Source organism: Coregonus lavaretus, assembly GCF_964263955.1.
Source record: "Coregonus lavaretus genome assembly, chromosome: 5".
NCBI lineage: Eukaryota > Metazoa > Chordata > Actinopteri > Salmoniformes > Salmonidae > Coregonus > Coregonus lavaretus.
The window spans coordinates 46,873,257-46,890,328 of NC_139992.1; the positions used below are offsets into that span (position 1 = coordinate 46,873,257).

General features: G+C 43.5%; 1 protein-coding gene across 1 annotated transcript in view; it reads right to left on the reverse strand.

Moving 5' to 3' along the window:
* Positions 1 to 17,072, reverse strand: part of apaf1 (apoptotic peptidase activating factor 1) — a 68,660-nt gene that overhangs the window by 32,662 nt on the left and 18,926 nt on the right. The window contains exons 19-22 of the mRNA XM_084161953.1: positions 14,720 to 14,845; positions 14,451 to 14,570; positions 14,175 to 14,300; positions 687 to 812 (exon numbers count right to left, since the gene is read on the reverse strand). Coding sequence (XP_084018079.1) covers positions 687 to 812; positions 14,175 to 14,300; positions 14,451 to 14,570; positions 14,720 to 14,845 — 498 coding nt within the window. The remainder of the gene's footprint in view (positions 1 to 686; positions 813 to 14,174; positions 14,301 to 14,450; positions 14,571 to 14,719; positions 14,846 to 17,072) is intronic.

Here is a 17,072-nt window from a genome sequence, read left to right on the forward strand (position 1 = left end):
CTGTGTCATTGCCAACAAAGGGTATATAACAAAGTATTGAGAAACTTTTGTTATTGACCAAATACTTATTTTCCACTATAATTTGCAAATAAATTCATTAAAAATCCTACAATGTGATTTTCTGGATTTTATTTTCTCATTTTGTCTGTCATAGTTGACGTGTACCTATGATGAAAATTACAGGCCTCTCTCATCTTTTTAAGTGGGAGAACTTGCACAATTGGTGGCTGACTAAATACTTTTTTTCCCCACTGTAGATGGTCCATGGATAGTAAGGGAATACACAGGAGATGGTCCATTGATAGTAAGGGAATACAGAGTAAGATGAATACAGAGTGAGGCTGTGCTGTTCTGATAGGCAGCAAGGTGGTGCTTTGGATAGTGTATGTGTGTGTGTGTGTGTGTGTGTGTGTGTGTGTGTGTGTGTGTGTGTGTATACTTATAATAAGCAGATAGGTCTAGCAGTGGACAGGCTGTCCTAAAAACAGAGGAGAGGAGAGAAAAAGAGGAGAGGAGATGAGAGGATATGTTCAGTGAGGTGGAACAGTAGAGGAGAGCTGTTAGGGGTGACAGAGCGGAACAGTCCGAAAACATCACACGCACACACATGGAGGGAAAGAACAAACCATAGAAGAGAAGAAGAAGAGAAGATAGAAGGATGAGGAAGAGAGAGAGAAGAGCCCCACCCGTATGGTGGTGTCCTCAGAGGAGGTGATCAGTGTGTGTCCCTCTGGGGTGAACTGGCAGTGGAGCACTGTCCTGGTGTGACCCTGCAGAGTGGCTAGGGGGGTCCCTGACGGCACCTCCAACACCTGGGGGGAGAGAGGGAGGAAGGAGAAGGGAGATGTGGTGGGGGGGGGGGGGGGGGGGGGGTTGAGGGAAAGTGGGGGAGAGACAGATGATTCCATTTCAATCCTTTTTTACTGTGTCAAAAGAGAAAAAACTATCTATTTAAAAGCATGAGTTGACACACATCCCAAAAAGTTGGAGAGGTGTTGACTAACAGAATAGTAAACTTAGAAAAAATACAATACATTTAGCTCCCAAAAGAGTAAAAACAAGCAACTGCTCAAGTGAGAGGGAAGAGGAGGGAAGACAGAGATATTTAGAGAGGGGAAATCTGGGAGGATAAATTGATAACCTTCTCACTGTCTTCTATGGGTAAGCCTAGACCAAAACTCGTAAAAGATAAAGAGATGTGGAGCAACAACAACAAAAAACTGACAAATAAATACAAATATAGAATAAAGGAGGAGACCAAAGCAATGCGGTTGGGTTTACAGAGAGAAGCTAATTAAAAAGGAAAAATTTAAAAGATTACCGGGCTCTGCGTGCTATTGATCAGCCCTGTCGGACAGCGGACGGCAGATCTGCCCTGACTGCTTTGAGTGAGGGTCTGACAGACAATACTGTCAGAGCAAGAGAAAAAGCAGCTCTGATGCTCAAAGAACTGGCTTTAATCTTATAAGGGAGACAATGGCAACTCTGACAACCTAGAGCACATTAGAGTACTGTCTTAGAAACTTCCTGCTCTGTCTTTGCTAACATGTTGCGAAATAGAGTTCCATGTAGTTACGGCTCTATGCTGTCTTCGCTAACTTGACTGAGTAGTTTGTTGACATTGAACTATTGGATATTATTGCAAACTTAATTAAGTGATTAAACTTAAGTTATTAACTAAAATGTTACGATTGAGAAACAACAGGGGTCATAATTGAAGTCTATTACTATTATCACTAAATAATTAAACTCAATTAACCCTCCTGGTATGATATCTGTAGTTGTAATGATGTCATGTCATAGTATTGTGTGGACAAGGGAAGAGTTAGGGGATAATTGACTTGGTTCCACTGAGTCAACATTCCTTATGTCAAAGGAGATTACTGATGTTTAGGATAGCATGATGGGTGGACAGGATATACTGGATATACTGACTTGGGGTAAAGAGTAATAACATCAGAAAGGGAGTGCCTATGATGGTTGCCAGATGTATGTGAAAGGAAGGATAACCAAGAGTATAAAAACTGTGAGATTTGTGTGTGTGGGCAGTTCAACTGACAATGGGGGCAAGGCTATGTCCGTTTGTTAGATGAACCCACGAGCTCGTGATCCAATAAATACTTGGTATAAAATCTCCACAGAATGTCTAAGTAAATTCTTGCATCCTCACTTCTCAATACTAGAAACTCATCATAACAGATTGGCGTCTAAACAAACAGGATGCAGTTCACAGCCAAACTAACAGGTAAGCAGACTTTCATTTTTTGGATTATGTCAAATTCTGCTTATCTGTGGTAAGGCTTAGCTGTAACTGACTTTTAAAATTCTATATTTTAAAAGGGGGACGATGAGTGGTATTGAGTTATGTAAGGGACGTAAGGAGAATATCACATTGGACTATGACATGGTGTTATGATTCAAAAATAGAGTGTGTTTAAAGTACTGAGTAAAGGCAATAAGTGGACAAACGAATAGGCGCAGGGCATCTATGATGTTAAGTACATCATGAGGAGAGAGTGGATTAATTCATTAATGTAAAACAGTACATTATAAAAAGAGTGGGCTCAGGTAAACCCTTGATGTTAGATACATCATAAAGAGAATGGGCAAGGCACCTTTGATGTAAGCTAGGATACATCATAAAATGAAATAGAGTTGGTTTTTAGTCCCGTAGTGTGTAAGACATTATAAAATAATAGATTACAGACCTTTTAGATGTGGGAGAACATCATAAAATGAAATAGATGGTGAAATACTCAAAACGGCCAGGAGAGGGAGCCGATTAAATGTAACATATTGAATCATAGCACCAAAATGACATTTAAAGGAAAACTAGATTTTAATACATATCAGGATGGAGATTTTAGAAGTGTTTAATTACTAACAATTGCATGTACTAATAACAGTTATGAATGGCCAGCTTAGTACACCGGTATATATATATTTTTAAAAAGTCACCATTAAGAGTAAATCAGAGCTTCATTTAATTCGAAGTGAGAGACAGGAAATGACGAAATTATTACAAGCAAATCCGCAGTTAGAATAAGTATTTTGTAAAAGTAATGTAAAGTTAAGTAATTTAATGGGACATCATGGGCTATTTTATGAACAAAGAGCAGAAGGTAATTTGAATCTGAAGGGTGCAAAATAAGTTCTATAAATGGGTATAATAATTTGATATAAGTTTGGATAAGAAGTTACGATATATAACATAATAAGGTCATAGAATATCAAGGACTGGTAAATAGAGCTTGATGTTATTTTAGAGAGTAGTGGAAAGTCTGTTTTCTGACTCGTTGATTGCTAATTTATTCATTTTGAGCATGTGAGATATTTGCAAAGAAACACTTGAAAGATTTTTTTAAGGCTATTTTCTTGAAATTGTGTCGTTATTATGTACCAGAGGTTAAGACGACAAACCATTGTAGTTGGGCTACTTGTGGGACTTATTGTCGTTTCAAAAGGCATCGGTTCAATGGTACTGACTAAAATCTGTATTTATGAGTGTAATTCATATGATTGTATGTGTTGCTTGAATGGATACTACAAAGTATTTGGTTTGGTGATGTAGAAGGGAAGATTTGTAGCGTGGTACGTGGTTTAAATAAAAATACTCACTTATTTAACAGGAATTGCGAGACGATTGAGTGGTAGTTATTTATTTTAGGGCGTTGACTAAGGGTTTGCTAGATTAAACGATTGAGAATGGTGGCGTAATGTCTATAAATAAATTGGATATTGATAATATGGATATGAATTCAATATATGATGGAAAACTACAGCAAGTGTTTGGTCTTACTTGTAGCCTACGTAGAAAGGATAGTTACCTACATCTGCTATATTCTGATAATGGAGGAGTGTTGTTTTCAGATGAGCTGTGATTATAACCTTAGTTGATTGCAGGGGAAATAGGATATAGTTTACGACGCATGGAGAAGTGAATGTCTTATATTCATGAAAAGTGAAGCAAGGGAACTTAGAGAATAATAGGAATATTAAACAAACACTAGGGATAATGTAGCTTTGTTAGAAGTATTATGGACATACTATCGTAATAGATAAACTGAACCAACATGACGTTACTACAGCAATTTAGGATGGTTAATGTTGTTACGTTAGTTTTTAAACCCTACGATAGAGGTAAATGTAGAACGCGGTTTGAGCATGGATGTTATTTGGTATACTAGTAAGAAGGGGTTTCCATTTTTGTATGTGGGTGTTAGCAACTGGGTCTCGATGAACGTCAAAGAGCTTTAAGATGAATTGATAACATTACGTGAAAGGAATTGTCTTACCAGCACATAGCGAATAGTATAACATAGTAATTAAAGTTGCATATCGGTGAATACATGTTTTATTTGTTTTGACTATAACTTCACAATAATTTATATTTTGTTGAGGTAACGTTATATGGAAAGTTAGCGATAGAGAATAATAGATATTGTAGAGGGTTTACAAAGTAAGTAAGTTCATTGGGTGACGAGACATGTTGAATTAATGTTGAATTGAATTGTTTGAAGAAGGTTAAATAGGTTTATTGGGAGATGTGAAAGGTTGAATTGGATTGCTTAAGTAGACTGGTATTAAAATAATTATTTCTAGCAAGGTCTATGAAAATATGTTATTAGGTAGTAGTGGTTTGTGGATACGATTTACTAATGACATGATTTCGTAAGAGGGTGACAGGAAGTAGTGATAGTTGGGCTATATTGACATAGGTAGGAAGCATTGGGGTTATGATATGAAGAACATGTCTAGATAGTTGAATATGGAATGTTATTTGATCATTGGTAATTATTATTATTACATTATATAGTTTGTGTAAATAACACTGAGTTATGCAGACAGTTCATTGGTTCTAAACTAATGATAATCTGTTTATGGTATGTTGAACAATGGGATATCGTTTTTACTATTAGGATGATGGATTAAATAAACATTTTTTGTAAGTTATGAAGTTATTAAACAATAGGTTTATATTTTATAACATCAATGCAACAGGTTTCGAGGATTAAATTAACAGAAATGGGTTATAGGTTTATATTAGAAGGTGTAGTGTACTTAATGAAACGTGTTTTTATCTAGTGTCTTCTAAGTGGGAGTTTTTTTCCCAGGATTGATGGAAGTCTCCTATAGTATTTTGTTAAGGGTAAAGTAGGAGACAACGTATCAAACAATTTAAAATAGATGCCTGGGATAAAATATCATGTCTTACTTAAGCGGAGTACGTGATTGTATTGGCTAATTAATGAAATAGGAGATTTACAGGGGTGAAAGGAAGAATAGAAGGGGAAACTGAGATATTCCTATGTTTGGGATCAAGTACACGATAATGGATCATTTGATATGGGATCACAAGGAACAGTTTAGTGGAGTTAGGCAGTATTAGGTCATGAAAGGGAGCTACCAAATTAAGTAAGGCCTGGCTATTTTTGTTTGTTGTTTTCAATTGGGTTTTTCAAATAAAACATACGACACCTAGTATGATGTTTATAAAGGGTTGCTATTTTGATTTTAGGGAGTTTTCAACAGGTCAAAGGTGATCAATCTTAAAGGAGCACACAGTGAATTCTATGAAGAAAAAAAAATGTTGGGACTGAGTTTTGGGTATACACATGATTTCTTATGAGAAGAAATGTCATGAGGACTTAATGTACACTTGGGATAAGTAACATTTATGACATGTTTTGAATGTTTGTAATGGTTAGTATACTATAGAATGGAACATTTTGTTGAATGATTTCAATGACCTCTGAACTGTTTTGACTTTCTAGTGTGACTTGATCATCCACACTGGTAATTCTAAAGGCATGAGAAGAGGACTTTAAGATAGTTTATTTTACCGAGTTGAGGGTAATTTATAAAACTGAAAATTGTGAAAAAGTTTATAATTTTGTAATAATATATGTGATTCGGACCATAAAATTATAAAAGAGAGAGAGAGCTTTCCCTGAATGAGGGATAACTGTTGCTAGTTAATTGTACTAATCTTGGATTACTTTACGGGATAGAAGTAAGTTGAGGTATTATCAAATGCTGTCATTTTAATTTCATTTTAATTATGATTTAATAAACAATGTTGGTGTTTTATTTTTGAAAGCATGAATCACGTTGTGACTCGTGTTCAAAAAAGGGGGTAGTAATGATGGTATGAGGATTTATTGGTACATTTGAAAATTATATTAAGAATATGAGCAGTAGTAAGTAATGTGTTATGGGTTAGATTAAATGTTTTAGGGGAAAATGTATTGGTGGTATAAGGCAGAATTTAGAGGAGGCCTTTCTATGACATGAGTGGACTGCAACAAGCTGCAAGATTGTGCACTTCCTAATCTAAAAGGCTTATCAGGACTGATAAGAAGAAAGGATGAAGTAGCATGCTGTGTCTCAACTAACAATGTTATGCAGACTTTCTTTCAAAAGGTGAAGGCTTCTCTGCCTGTTTTGTTTTGTCTGTGTGTTTTTGCAGCAGGGACTATTGGTACGCTGATTGAAGGACACACTCCATAAGGGGGATGGTGATAAATGGAGAAGGACTCTGCATGATCATAGAACTAGTGAAGGAAGGAGGTTCATGCATTGTCACACAGTCTACACCAACGGAGGTATGGATAGAGGGGAGATTGACCAAATCTCATGTCAACCACGGTAACAGATTGCTACGAGGAAACCAACGATTTAGAGATGAGGTAGATGAGGATGCTGTTGATGACAATTATCAGGTGATGGAAGACGATGTCAGAGGAATGATACTGATGAGCTGTGGGTTATGGCTGATTTCAAGATCTTCCAGATTTTTCAGGAATCAACCGACTGTCATTCCATTCGGTTATATGTATTTAAAGGGTATATCTAATAGAAATTGGGAAGTATATTAGAAATTGGTATTAAGAATAATTGTTCAAACATAATAATTTGTCATATGGTAAATGTTTGTATGGATTTATTGGATTAGAAATGTAATCAATTAAAATGTTATGTTTGTCTTCTAGTGAGATAAATACAGATGGTGTCTTGGTGCATAGTAGGGATAATTTGGCCTAGCATGGTGTGAACCTGCATAAATAAAAGTAACAAACTATGAACCGGCTGAAGATGAATATCAGAGGCGTTGAGGACGTTTTTGTAAAATACCACTTATAGATGCAATTGGTATACAACAACCAATCGAAGATATCTGTCACGATCGTCAAAAGGAGCGGACCAAGGCGCAGCGTGGAATGCGAACATACTTTATTTATATTCACCACACGAACAAAAACAACAAAACGATACGTGAAGTCCACGGTCAAATACACAAACCAACACGGAACAAGATCCCACAATACACTGTGCCAAACAGGCTGCCTAAGTATGGTTCCCAATCAGAGACAACAAGCAACAGCTGATTCTCGTTGCCTCTGATTGAGAACCACCCCGGCCAACATAGATACACATGAACTAGAAACTGAAACAAAGAACACAAAACATAGACTCTACACACCCTGGCTCAACATAAAAGAGTCCCTAGAGCCAGGGCGTGACAGTACCCCCCCCCCCCCCCAAAGGCGCGGACTGCGACCGCGCCAAACATAAACCGAACAGGGGAGGGCCGGGTGGGCATTCCTCCTCGGAGGCGGATCCGGGCATGACCACCACCCTCTAATAACCCCCCCGTAGTGCCCCTGGTCTGGTCTGGCCCCGCTGGCTGGAGCTGGACTGGACATCGGCGGAGCGGATTGCTCAGGCTCCGGTGTGGAGCAGCTGACCGGTACCTGACCAGGCACCGGTGAAACGGGCACGGGCTGTGCCGGACTGACGACGTGCACCACAGGCTTGGTGCGGGGAGCAGGAATGGGCCGGACCGGGCTGACGACGCGCACCCCTGGCTTGGTGCGGGGAGCAGGAACGGGCCGGACCGGGCTGACGATTCGCACCACAGGTTTGGTGCGGGGAGCAGGAACGGGCCGGGCCGGGCTGACGATGCGCACCACAGGTTTGGTGCGGGGAGCAGGAACGGGCCGGACCGGGCTGACGATGCGCACCACAGGTTTGGTGCGGGGAGCAGGAACGGGCCGGGCCGGGCTGACGACGCGCACCACTGACTTGGTGCGGGGAGCAGGAACGGGCCGGGCCGGGCTGACGACGCGCACCACTGACTTGGTGCGAGGGGCAGGAACAGGCCGGACCGAGCTGGCGACGCGCACCATTGGCTTGGTGCGAGGGGCAGGAACAGGCCGGGCCGGGCTGGCGACGCGCACCATTGGCTTGGTGCGAGGGGCAGGAACAGGCCAGGCCGGGCCGGGCTGGCGACGCGCACCATTGGCTTGGTGCGAGGGGCAGGAACAGGCCTGACCGGGCTGGCGACGCGCATCACAGGCTTGGTGCGAGGGACAGGAACAGGCCGGACCGCACTGGGAACACACACCACTGGCCTTATACGGGGATCAGGAACGGGCCGGAACAGACTGGCAACACACTTCAGTACCTCTCGCCGTGCCTCTACACTTTCCCTCCCTCTAATCACCAATGGCTCCCGTAACCCGGTGGCCTTCTCTCCTCGTCCACAAACTCGCCCCTTATCTGCCTCCAGCAGTCCCGTCGTCCATGCCATGTGCCCCCCCCCTAAAAATGTATTGGGGTTGCCTCTCGCCTGTCCGACGACGACACTGTTGGCGCTGTACCTCCTCTCTCGCCAAGGCTTTAACCTTTGCCCATGGTCCTCTGCCCTCGAACATGCCCTCCCAGGACCACCATTGGCCCACCTGGGCCATCGCCAACTTCTCCATCTCCTTACCCGGCGTTAGCTCCGAAACACGCTGCTTGGTCCAGTATTGGTGGGATCTTCTGTCACGATCGTCAAAAGGAGCGGACCAAGGCGCAGCGTGGAATGCGAACATACTTTATTTATATTCACCACACGAACAAAAACAACAAAACGATACGTGAAGTCCACGGTCAAATACACAAACCAACACGGAACAAGATCCCACAATACACTGTGCCAAACAGGCTGCCTAAGTATTGGACCCAATCAGAGACAACAAGCAACAGCTGATTCTCGTTGCCTCTGATTGAGAACCACCCCGGCCAACATAGATACACATGAACTAGAAACTGAAACAAAGAACACAAAACATAGACTCTACACACCCTGGCTCCACATAAAAGAGTCCCTAGAGCCAGGGCGTGACAATATCGGGGGATTTTCTCATGTTATTATCTTGAAGGAGTGGGAAAGGAGTCCACCATTGAGTGAGAATGGAGAAAGATATGTTCGAATGCAACATTTTAATGATGTGGGCATAATGGTTGGCAAATGGAAAAGACAATGAGGTTGTGGAGTTGGTGGTGACTCGAATGAGACATTGAAGTTGTGACATTGTAATGGGCAAGTCATTGTGAAATGTGAAGATGTCTAAAGAACATAATGAAGAGACGCAAGAAGATTTAAGTGCCGGGAGAAAGAGGGGTTGCTTAGCTGTGTTGATAATAACCTTGGATTTATCTACATTTGATAATTTGGGTAGTAGGTATATACACTGCTAAATTAATAGAATTAAGAATGCATTGAGATAATGATCTGTATTTATTATCAGGATGAGGAAAGTCATAATAGCATTATGGATGTTTATAATGTATGTTAATATAAGTGTACACTCTGACAACCAATAAACCAAAAGGCAAAGAAACACACAAGCTCATAACTTTAGCTGAAAAATGCTACACATGCACGCAAGCACACACACACACACACACACACACACACACACTCCATACTGAGCACAAGGTGAAATCTCAATCTAGTATTGACCTTGTGCTAAAATATTTAAACCTCTCAAATAAAACCCCACTTCAAACAAACGTGTGAGAATGCTAGCCTCAGGGCATGCCAACCAGAGGACGCTCTGCTATGCTACTGGGACACGGGTTTCAAAGGTTGCCAGCTCACCTCAAGGTTTCGGAATGACGCAGCAGGGAGGGTGTTCAGGGCGATATGGGGGGGGGGGGGGGGGGGGGGGAAGTTGAGTAAAACATGCTGTGACGTGCACTTTAAACTGCATTTGAATAATAGATCACTCCACAGTAACTAAGTTATCCCTCACCCTGACACTGATCACAATCCCTTTGAGAAGGTCAAGGAACACACACCAGACCTAGGTTCAAATACTAGACTGGACTTGATTGAGCCTGGTGCAATGGACCAATGGAATAGTCCCAAAAGTGCACACCCTGCCCATCTAGCACTCTAGGCAGACTAAAGCAAACACTGAAAGTATTTCTAATATTATTTGAATCCAGGTCGAAGCACACAGTGGAGGCTGCTGAGGGGAGGACGGCTCATAATAATGGCTGGACTGGAGTCAATGGAGTGGTATCAATCACATGGAAGCCACGTGTTTGATACCACTCTATTGACTCCATTCCAGACATTGTTATGAGCCGTCCTCCCCTCAGCAGCCTCCACTGACGCGCACATACAGTTGAAGTCGGAAGTTTACATACACCTTAGCCAAATACATTTAAACTCAGTTTTTCACAATTCCTGATATTTAATCCTAGTAAAAATTCACTGTCTTAGGTCAATTAGGATCACCACTTTATTTTAAGAATGGGAAATGTCAGAATAATAGTAGAGTGAATGATTCATTTCAGCTTTTATTTCTTTCATCACATTCCCAGTGGGTCAGAAGTTTACATACACTCAATTCGTTTTTGGTAGCATTGCTTTTAAATTGTTTAACTTGGGTCAAACGTTTCGGGTAGCCTTCCACAAGCTTCCCACAATAAGTTGGGTGAATTTTGGCCCATTCCTCCTGACAGAGCTGGTGTAACTGAGTCAGGATTGAAGGCCTCCTTGCTCGCACACGCCTTTTCAGTTCTGCCCCAAAAAAATGTATAGGATTGAGGTCAGGGCTTTTTGATGGCCACTCCAATACCTTGACTTTGTTGTCCTTAAGCCATTTTGCCACAACTTTGGAAGTATGCTTGTCCATTTGGAAGACCCATTTGTGATCAAGCTTTAACTTCCTGACTGATGTCTTGAGATGTTGCTTCAATATATCCACATAATTTTCCTTCCTCATGATGCCATCTATTTTGTGAAGTGCACCAGTCCTTCCTGCAGCAAAGCACCCCCACAGCATGATGCTGCCACCCCCGTGCTTCACGGTTGGGATGGTGTTCTTCGGCTTGCAAGTACCCCCCTTTTCCTCCAAACATAACGATGGTCATTATGGCCAAACAGTTCCTTGCTGAGCGGCCTTTCAGGTTATGTCGATATAGGACTAGTTTTACTGTGGATATAGATACTTTTGTACCTGTTTCCTCCAGCATCTTCACAAGGTCATTTGCTGTTGTTCTGGGATTGATTTGCACTTTTCGCACCAAAGTACGTTCATCTCTAGGAGACAGAACGCGCCTCCTTCCTGAGCGGTATGACGGATGTGTGGTCCCATGGTGTTTATACTTGCGTACTATTGTTTGTACAGATGAACGTGGTACCTTCAGGCGTTTGGAAATTGCTCCCAAGGATGAACCAGACTTGTGGAGGTCTACAGTTATTTATCTGAGGTCTTGGCTGATTTCTTTAGATTTTCCCATGATGTCAAGCAAAGAGGCACTGAGTTTGAAGGTAGGCCTTGAAATACATTCACAGGTATACCTTCAATTGACTCAAATGATGTCAATTAGCCTATCAGAAGCTTCTAAAGCCAAGACATAATTTTCTGGAATTTTCCAAGCTGTTTAAAGGCACAGTCAACTTAGTGTATGTAAACTGGAATTGTGATACAGTGAATTATAAGTGAAATAATCTGTCTGTAAACAATTGTTGGAAAAATTACTAACCGACTTGCCAAAACTATAGTTTGTTAAAAATACATTTGTGGAGTGGTTGAAAAACGAGTTTTCATGACTCCAACCTAAGTGTATGTAAACTTCCGACTTCAACTGTATGCCATTTCACTCTACCATACCTGCACACTGCCTGTCTCTAGCCCTAACGCCAGCACCAACCCCCTGTGAGAGGTCAGCAGCTGTAGAGTCCTCCATCCGATGGTCCTCAGTACCTGCCTAACTGTCATCCCTCCTGCCTGGATAGAACGAACACACACACAGTCACTCTCTGCCCTCTGCAGCACTCCTGTCCCTCTCTTTCTCCAGCTCACCCTCTCCTCTTTTCCTTCTTAATAGAAAAACAGCATGTCATTTCAACAGAGAAGAGAACAGAGCCAATCAAAGTGGCAATTACGGCCCAGAAAGAAGACTAGAATGCTAGGCATGCGTCAAACTGAGTCAATGACAATGAGGGCATTGCTTTGTGAGTTCATTACAGTTCTGGTCAATTTTTCCCTCTCTGCTCTAATAGCACAGTGGCTCTGATGTGGAGAGAGGGAGAGAGAGAGAGAGAGAGTGAGAGAGCGAGAGAGAGAGAGAGAGAGAGAGGGGGGCAGCCTACTGCAGCAGCAGACCTGGAAGGAAACAAAGCAGCAGCTCCCTCTGGTGTAAAGGAGAGGAATTAGATGTAATGGAACACAGCGTATACTCACAGTGAAACCAACATTTTCATGGTGTGCCCACTTTTCACATATCAAGTCACTGATACTACACAACCCTGCAGTGTCTTTCAGCTCCACACATTTCAACTATTATTATCCTTTCATCCCCCTGTCCACTTCCCCCTGTCCTCTTCCCCCTGTCCTCATCCCCCTGTCCACTTCCCCCTGTCCTCATCTCCCTGTCCTCATCTCCCTGTCCTCTTCCCCCTGTCCACTTCCCCCTGTCCTCATCTCCCTGTCCTCTTCCCCCTGTCCTCTTCCCCCGTCCTCTTCCCCCTGTCCTCTTCCCCCTGTCCTCTTCCCCCTGTCCTCTTCCCCCTGTCCACTTCCCCCTGTCCACTTCCCCCTGTCCACTTCCCCCTGTCCTCTTCCCCCTGTCCTCTTCCCCCTGTCCTCTTCCCCCTGTCCTCTTCCCCCTGTCCACTTCCCCCTGTCCACTTCCCCCTGACCTCTTCCCCCTGACCTCTTCCCCCTGACCTCTTCCCCCTGTCCTCTTCCCCCTGTCCTCTTCCCCCTGTCCTCTTCCCCCTGTCCTCTTCCCCCTGTCCACTTCCCCCTGTCCACTTCCCCCTGTCCTCTTCCCTCTCTTGAGTGAGAAGAGTAGACAGACACCCAGGCTTGTGTGTGTGCTTGTGTGTGTGCTTGTGTGTGTGTGTGTGTGTGTGCATGTGTGTGTGTGTGTGTGTGAAGAGGCCTGACTAATTATAATCCATTAACCCCTGTGTTGGTTAGAGCCCAGGCCCCAGGGCCCCTTCATTAATTAAAGAGGTTCCCGAGGAGCGGCCCCAGCTGGAGTACAGAGTACTACACACCTGCCAGGGGACAGAGGGTGTCTGACACTACTCACTACGGCTTTCAGGGACATACACCCTTACGAAAGGGACCAGGACTTCATCTGCTCGCAGTAAACAACCATTTATCATAGAGACAGGGAGTGATGGAGCGAGTAGAGCACAGGGAGAGAAAGAAAATAGTTAAAAAGAGGAGGAGAGTATGAGGAAGAAACATCTCATTTAGGACAAGTAGAAAAGAGAGGCAGAAAGAGACAGAACAAAATAGATAAGGAAAGAGAGAGAGAAACAGAGAGAGTGAGACAGAGAGAGAGAAAGAGAGGGCTGGGTACCGTATAGTGCAGTAGGGCTGAGACAGGGTTGACAGGCAAAGAGGGTGTCAGCACAATGTCACCAGCCATTACTGGACGTGACAAACGCCTCCCCCAGCAAGGTGAGCATTATTATTACACACACACACACATACCACTTTGACCAACTCTTCCATGCATAGGCAGACCACAATAGTCACAACACTACTAGAACAGCACCGGTGGTAATACTGTCAAACTTAGTTTTGATGTAACATGGTGTCCAGCTTTACCTGCAAAAATGTATCTTCCTGCCTTTCTTACAGCTCAGTTGGTCTGTATCAAGTTTGGCAGTGATACTGTCTTCTCCAGCCAAAAACCCTTTTACATTTCTGGCACTTTTCCCTCATAGCACCTGCACTTTTGTCAAGTTAAGCATAAATTATATGTAAGCATTTTCTTACTTCTTCGTCCTTGAAGATTTTTGCTTTATGGTATGTGTGTGGGGGTAAAGGTATGGGTAAAGGTGTGTGTGCGTGTATATGTGAGCGTACCTGTATGGTCCCATCCTCTCGTCCCAGCCCCACGGCTGAGGTCTGTGTGCAGATAGCAGTGCAGCGGATACGAGACTCCTGCTCCTCTGACTGGAACATCACCGCTCCTGTCCTCCCATTCCTCACCTGACACACACACACACACACACACACACGTCAGCCTGCTGGCTTAACCCCTGTCACATCTGTAAGACATCATTGTGTGTGTGTGTGTGTGTGTGTGTGTGTGTTTGTGTGTGTGTGTGTGTGTGTGTTTGTCCAGCCCAGCCCTCTCACCTGCAGTCTGTTGCGATTGTCGGCGGCGACCACGGTGACATCACCGTTGTTAAAGAGCACGTCAGAGTCCCTCTTCAGACAGACAGCCGAGGATGTGTGGACCTTGTTAGTCTCCCACACCTGAGATACACACACACACACACACCACGGCATTAGATTTATTATGCCATTAAAAAGGTTCAATAGTTAAGTACAATATGGCACAAAAAGGGTTAACTGATGAAGACTGATTGGACAAATTACTGACAGAGAGACACACACACACTTACCCTGACGGTCTGGTCGTCGGAGCAGGAGAGCAGTAGAGATCCATCGGGGGAGAACTGGACTCCGTGGACCCAGCTCAGGTGACCACTACAGTCAGCCATCTTTTTATTGGTCTCTATGTCCCACAGCTGGAGGGAATAGACGTATGTCATACCGTATGATGGTGTAGTAGTTTGATAGCCACCATGTGTGTGTGTACCTCCATGGACACTGTAAAGTCCATGGAGAATAAGAGCACCTCCTCCCAGCTGCCCACTGCACTGAGGCTAGGAAACACTATCACCACCGATAAATCTACAATAATCGAGAATTTCAACAAGCATTTTGCTCCACCTGGCTACCACTACCCCGGCCACCAGCTCTGCACCCTCCGCTGCAACTTGCCCATGCCCCCCCCGCTTCTCCGTCACACAAATTCAGACAGCTGATGTTCTGAAAGAGCTGCAAAATCTAGACCCCTACAAATCATCTGGTCTAGACAATCTGGACCCTTTCTTTCTAAAATTAGCAGCCGAAATCGTCGCAACCCTATTACTAGCCTGTTCAACCTTTCTTTCGTAACGTCTGAGATCCCCAGAGATTGGAAAGCTGCCGCGGTCATCCCCCTCTTCAAAGGGGATGACACTCTAGATCCAAACTGTTACAGACCTATATCCATCCTGCCCTGCCTTTCGAAAGTTTTTGAAAGCCAAGTTAACAAACAGACCATTTCGAATCCCACCGTACCTTCTCCGCTATGCAATCCGGTTTCCGAGCTGGTCATGGGTGCACCTCAGCCACGCTCAAGGTCCTAAACGATACTATAACTGCGATCGATAATAGACAGTACTGTGCAGCCGTCTTCATCGACCTGGCCAATGCTTTCGAATCTGTCAACCACCGCATTCTTATTGGCAGACTAAATAGCCTTGGTTTCTCAAATGACTGCCTCGCCTGGTTCACCAACTACTTCTCAGATAGAGTTCAATGTGTCAAATCGGAGGGCCTGTTGTCTGGACCTATGGCAGTCTCTTTGGGGGTGCCACAGGGTTCAATTCTCGGGCCGACTCTTTTCTCTGTGTATATCAATGTCGCTCTTGCTGCTGGTGACTCTCAGATCCACCTCTACGCAGACGACACCATTTTGTATACATCTGGCCCTTCATTGGACACTGTTTTAACAAGCCTCCAAACGAGCTTCAACGCCATACAACACTCCTTCCGTAGCCTCCAACTGCTCTTAAACACTAGTAAAACAAAATGCATGCTCTTCAATCGAACGCTGCTGGCACCCGCCTACCCAACTAGAATCACTACTCTCGGCGGGTCTGACCTAGAGTATGTGGACAACTACAAATACCTATGTGTCTGGTTAGACTGTAAACTATCCTTCCAGACTCACATTAAGCATCTCCAATCCAAAGTTAAATCTAGAATCAGCTTCCTATTTCGCAACAAAGCCTCCTTCACTCATGCTGCCAAACTGACTATCCTACCGATCCTTGACTTCGGCGATGTCATTTACAAAATAGCCTCCAACACTCTACTCAGCAAATTGGATGTAGTCTATCACAGTGCCATCCGTTTTGTCACCAAAGCCCCATATACTACCCACCACTGTGACCTGTACGCTCTTGTTGGCTGGCCCTCACTACATATTCGTCGCCAAACCCACTGGCTCCAGGTCATCTATAAATCACTGCTAGGCAAATCCCTGCCTTATCTTAGCTCATTGGTCACCATAGCAACACCCACCCGTAGCATGCGCTCCAGCAGGTATATCTCACTGGTCATCCCCAAAGCCAACACCTCCTTTGGCCGCCATTCCTTCCAGTTCTCTGCTGCCAATGACTGGAACGAACTACAAAAATCTCTGAAGCTGGCGACTTATTTCCCTCACTAACTTTAAGCATCAGTTGTCAGAGCACCTTACCGATCACTACACCTGTACACAGCCCATCTGAAATTAGCCCACCCAACTACCTCATCCCCATATTGTTATTTATTTTGCTAATTTGCACCCCAGTATCTCTATTTGCACATAATCTCTTGCACATCTATCATTCCAGTGTTAATACTAAATTGTAATTATTTTGCACTATGGCCTATTTATTGCCTTTATTACCTCCATAACTTGCTACATTTGCACACACTGTATATATATTTTCTGTTGTATTTTTTGTTGTATTTTTGACTTTATGTTTTGTTTTACCCCATATGTAACTCTGTGTTGTTGTTTTTTATCGCACTGCTTTGCTTTATCTTGGCCAGGTCGCAGTTGTAAATGAGAACTTGTTCTCAACTGGCTTACCTGGTTAAATAAAGGTGAAATCAATTTTTAAAAACAATGTAACAGGAAGACAGTGAACAGGCTGT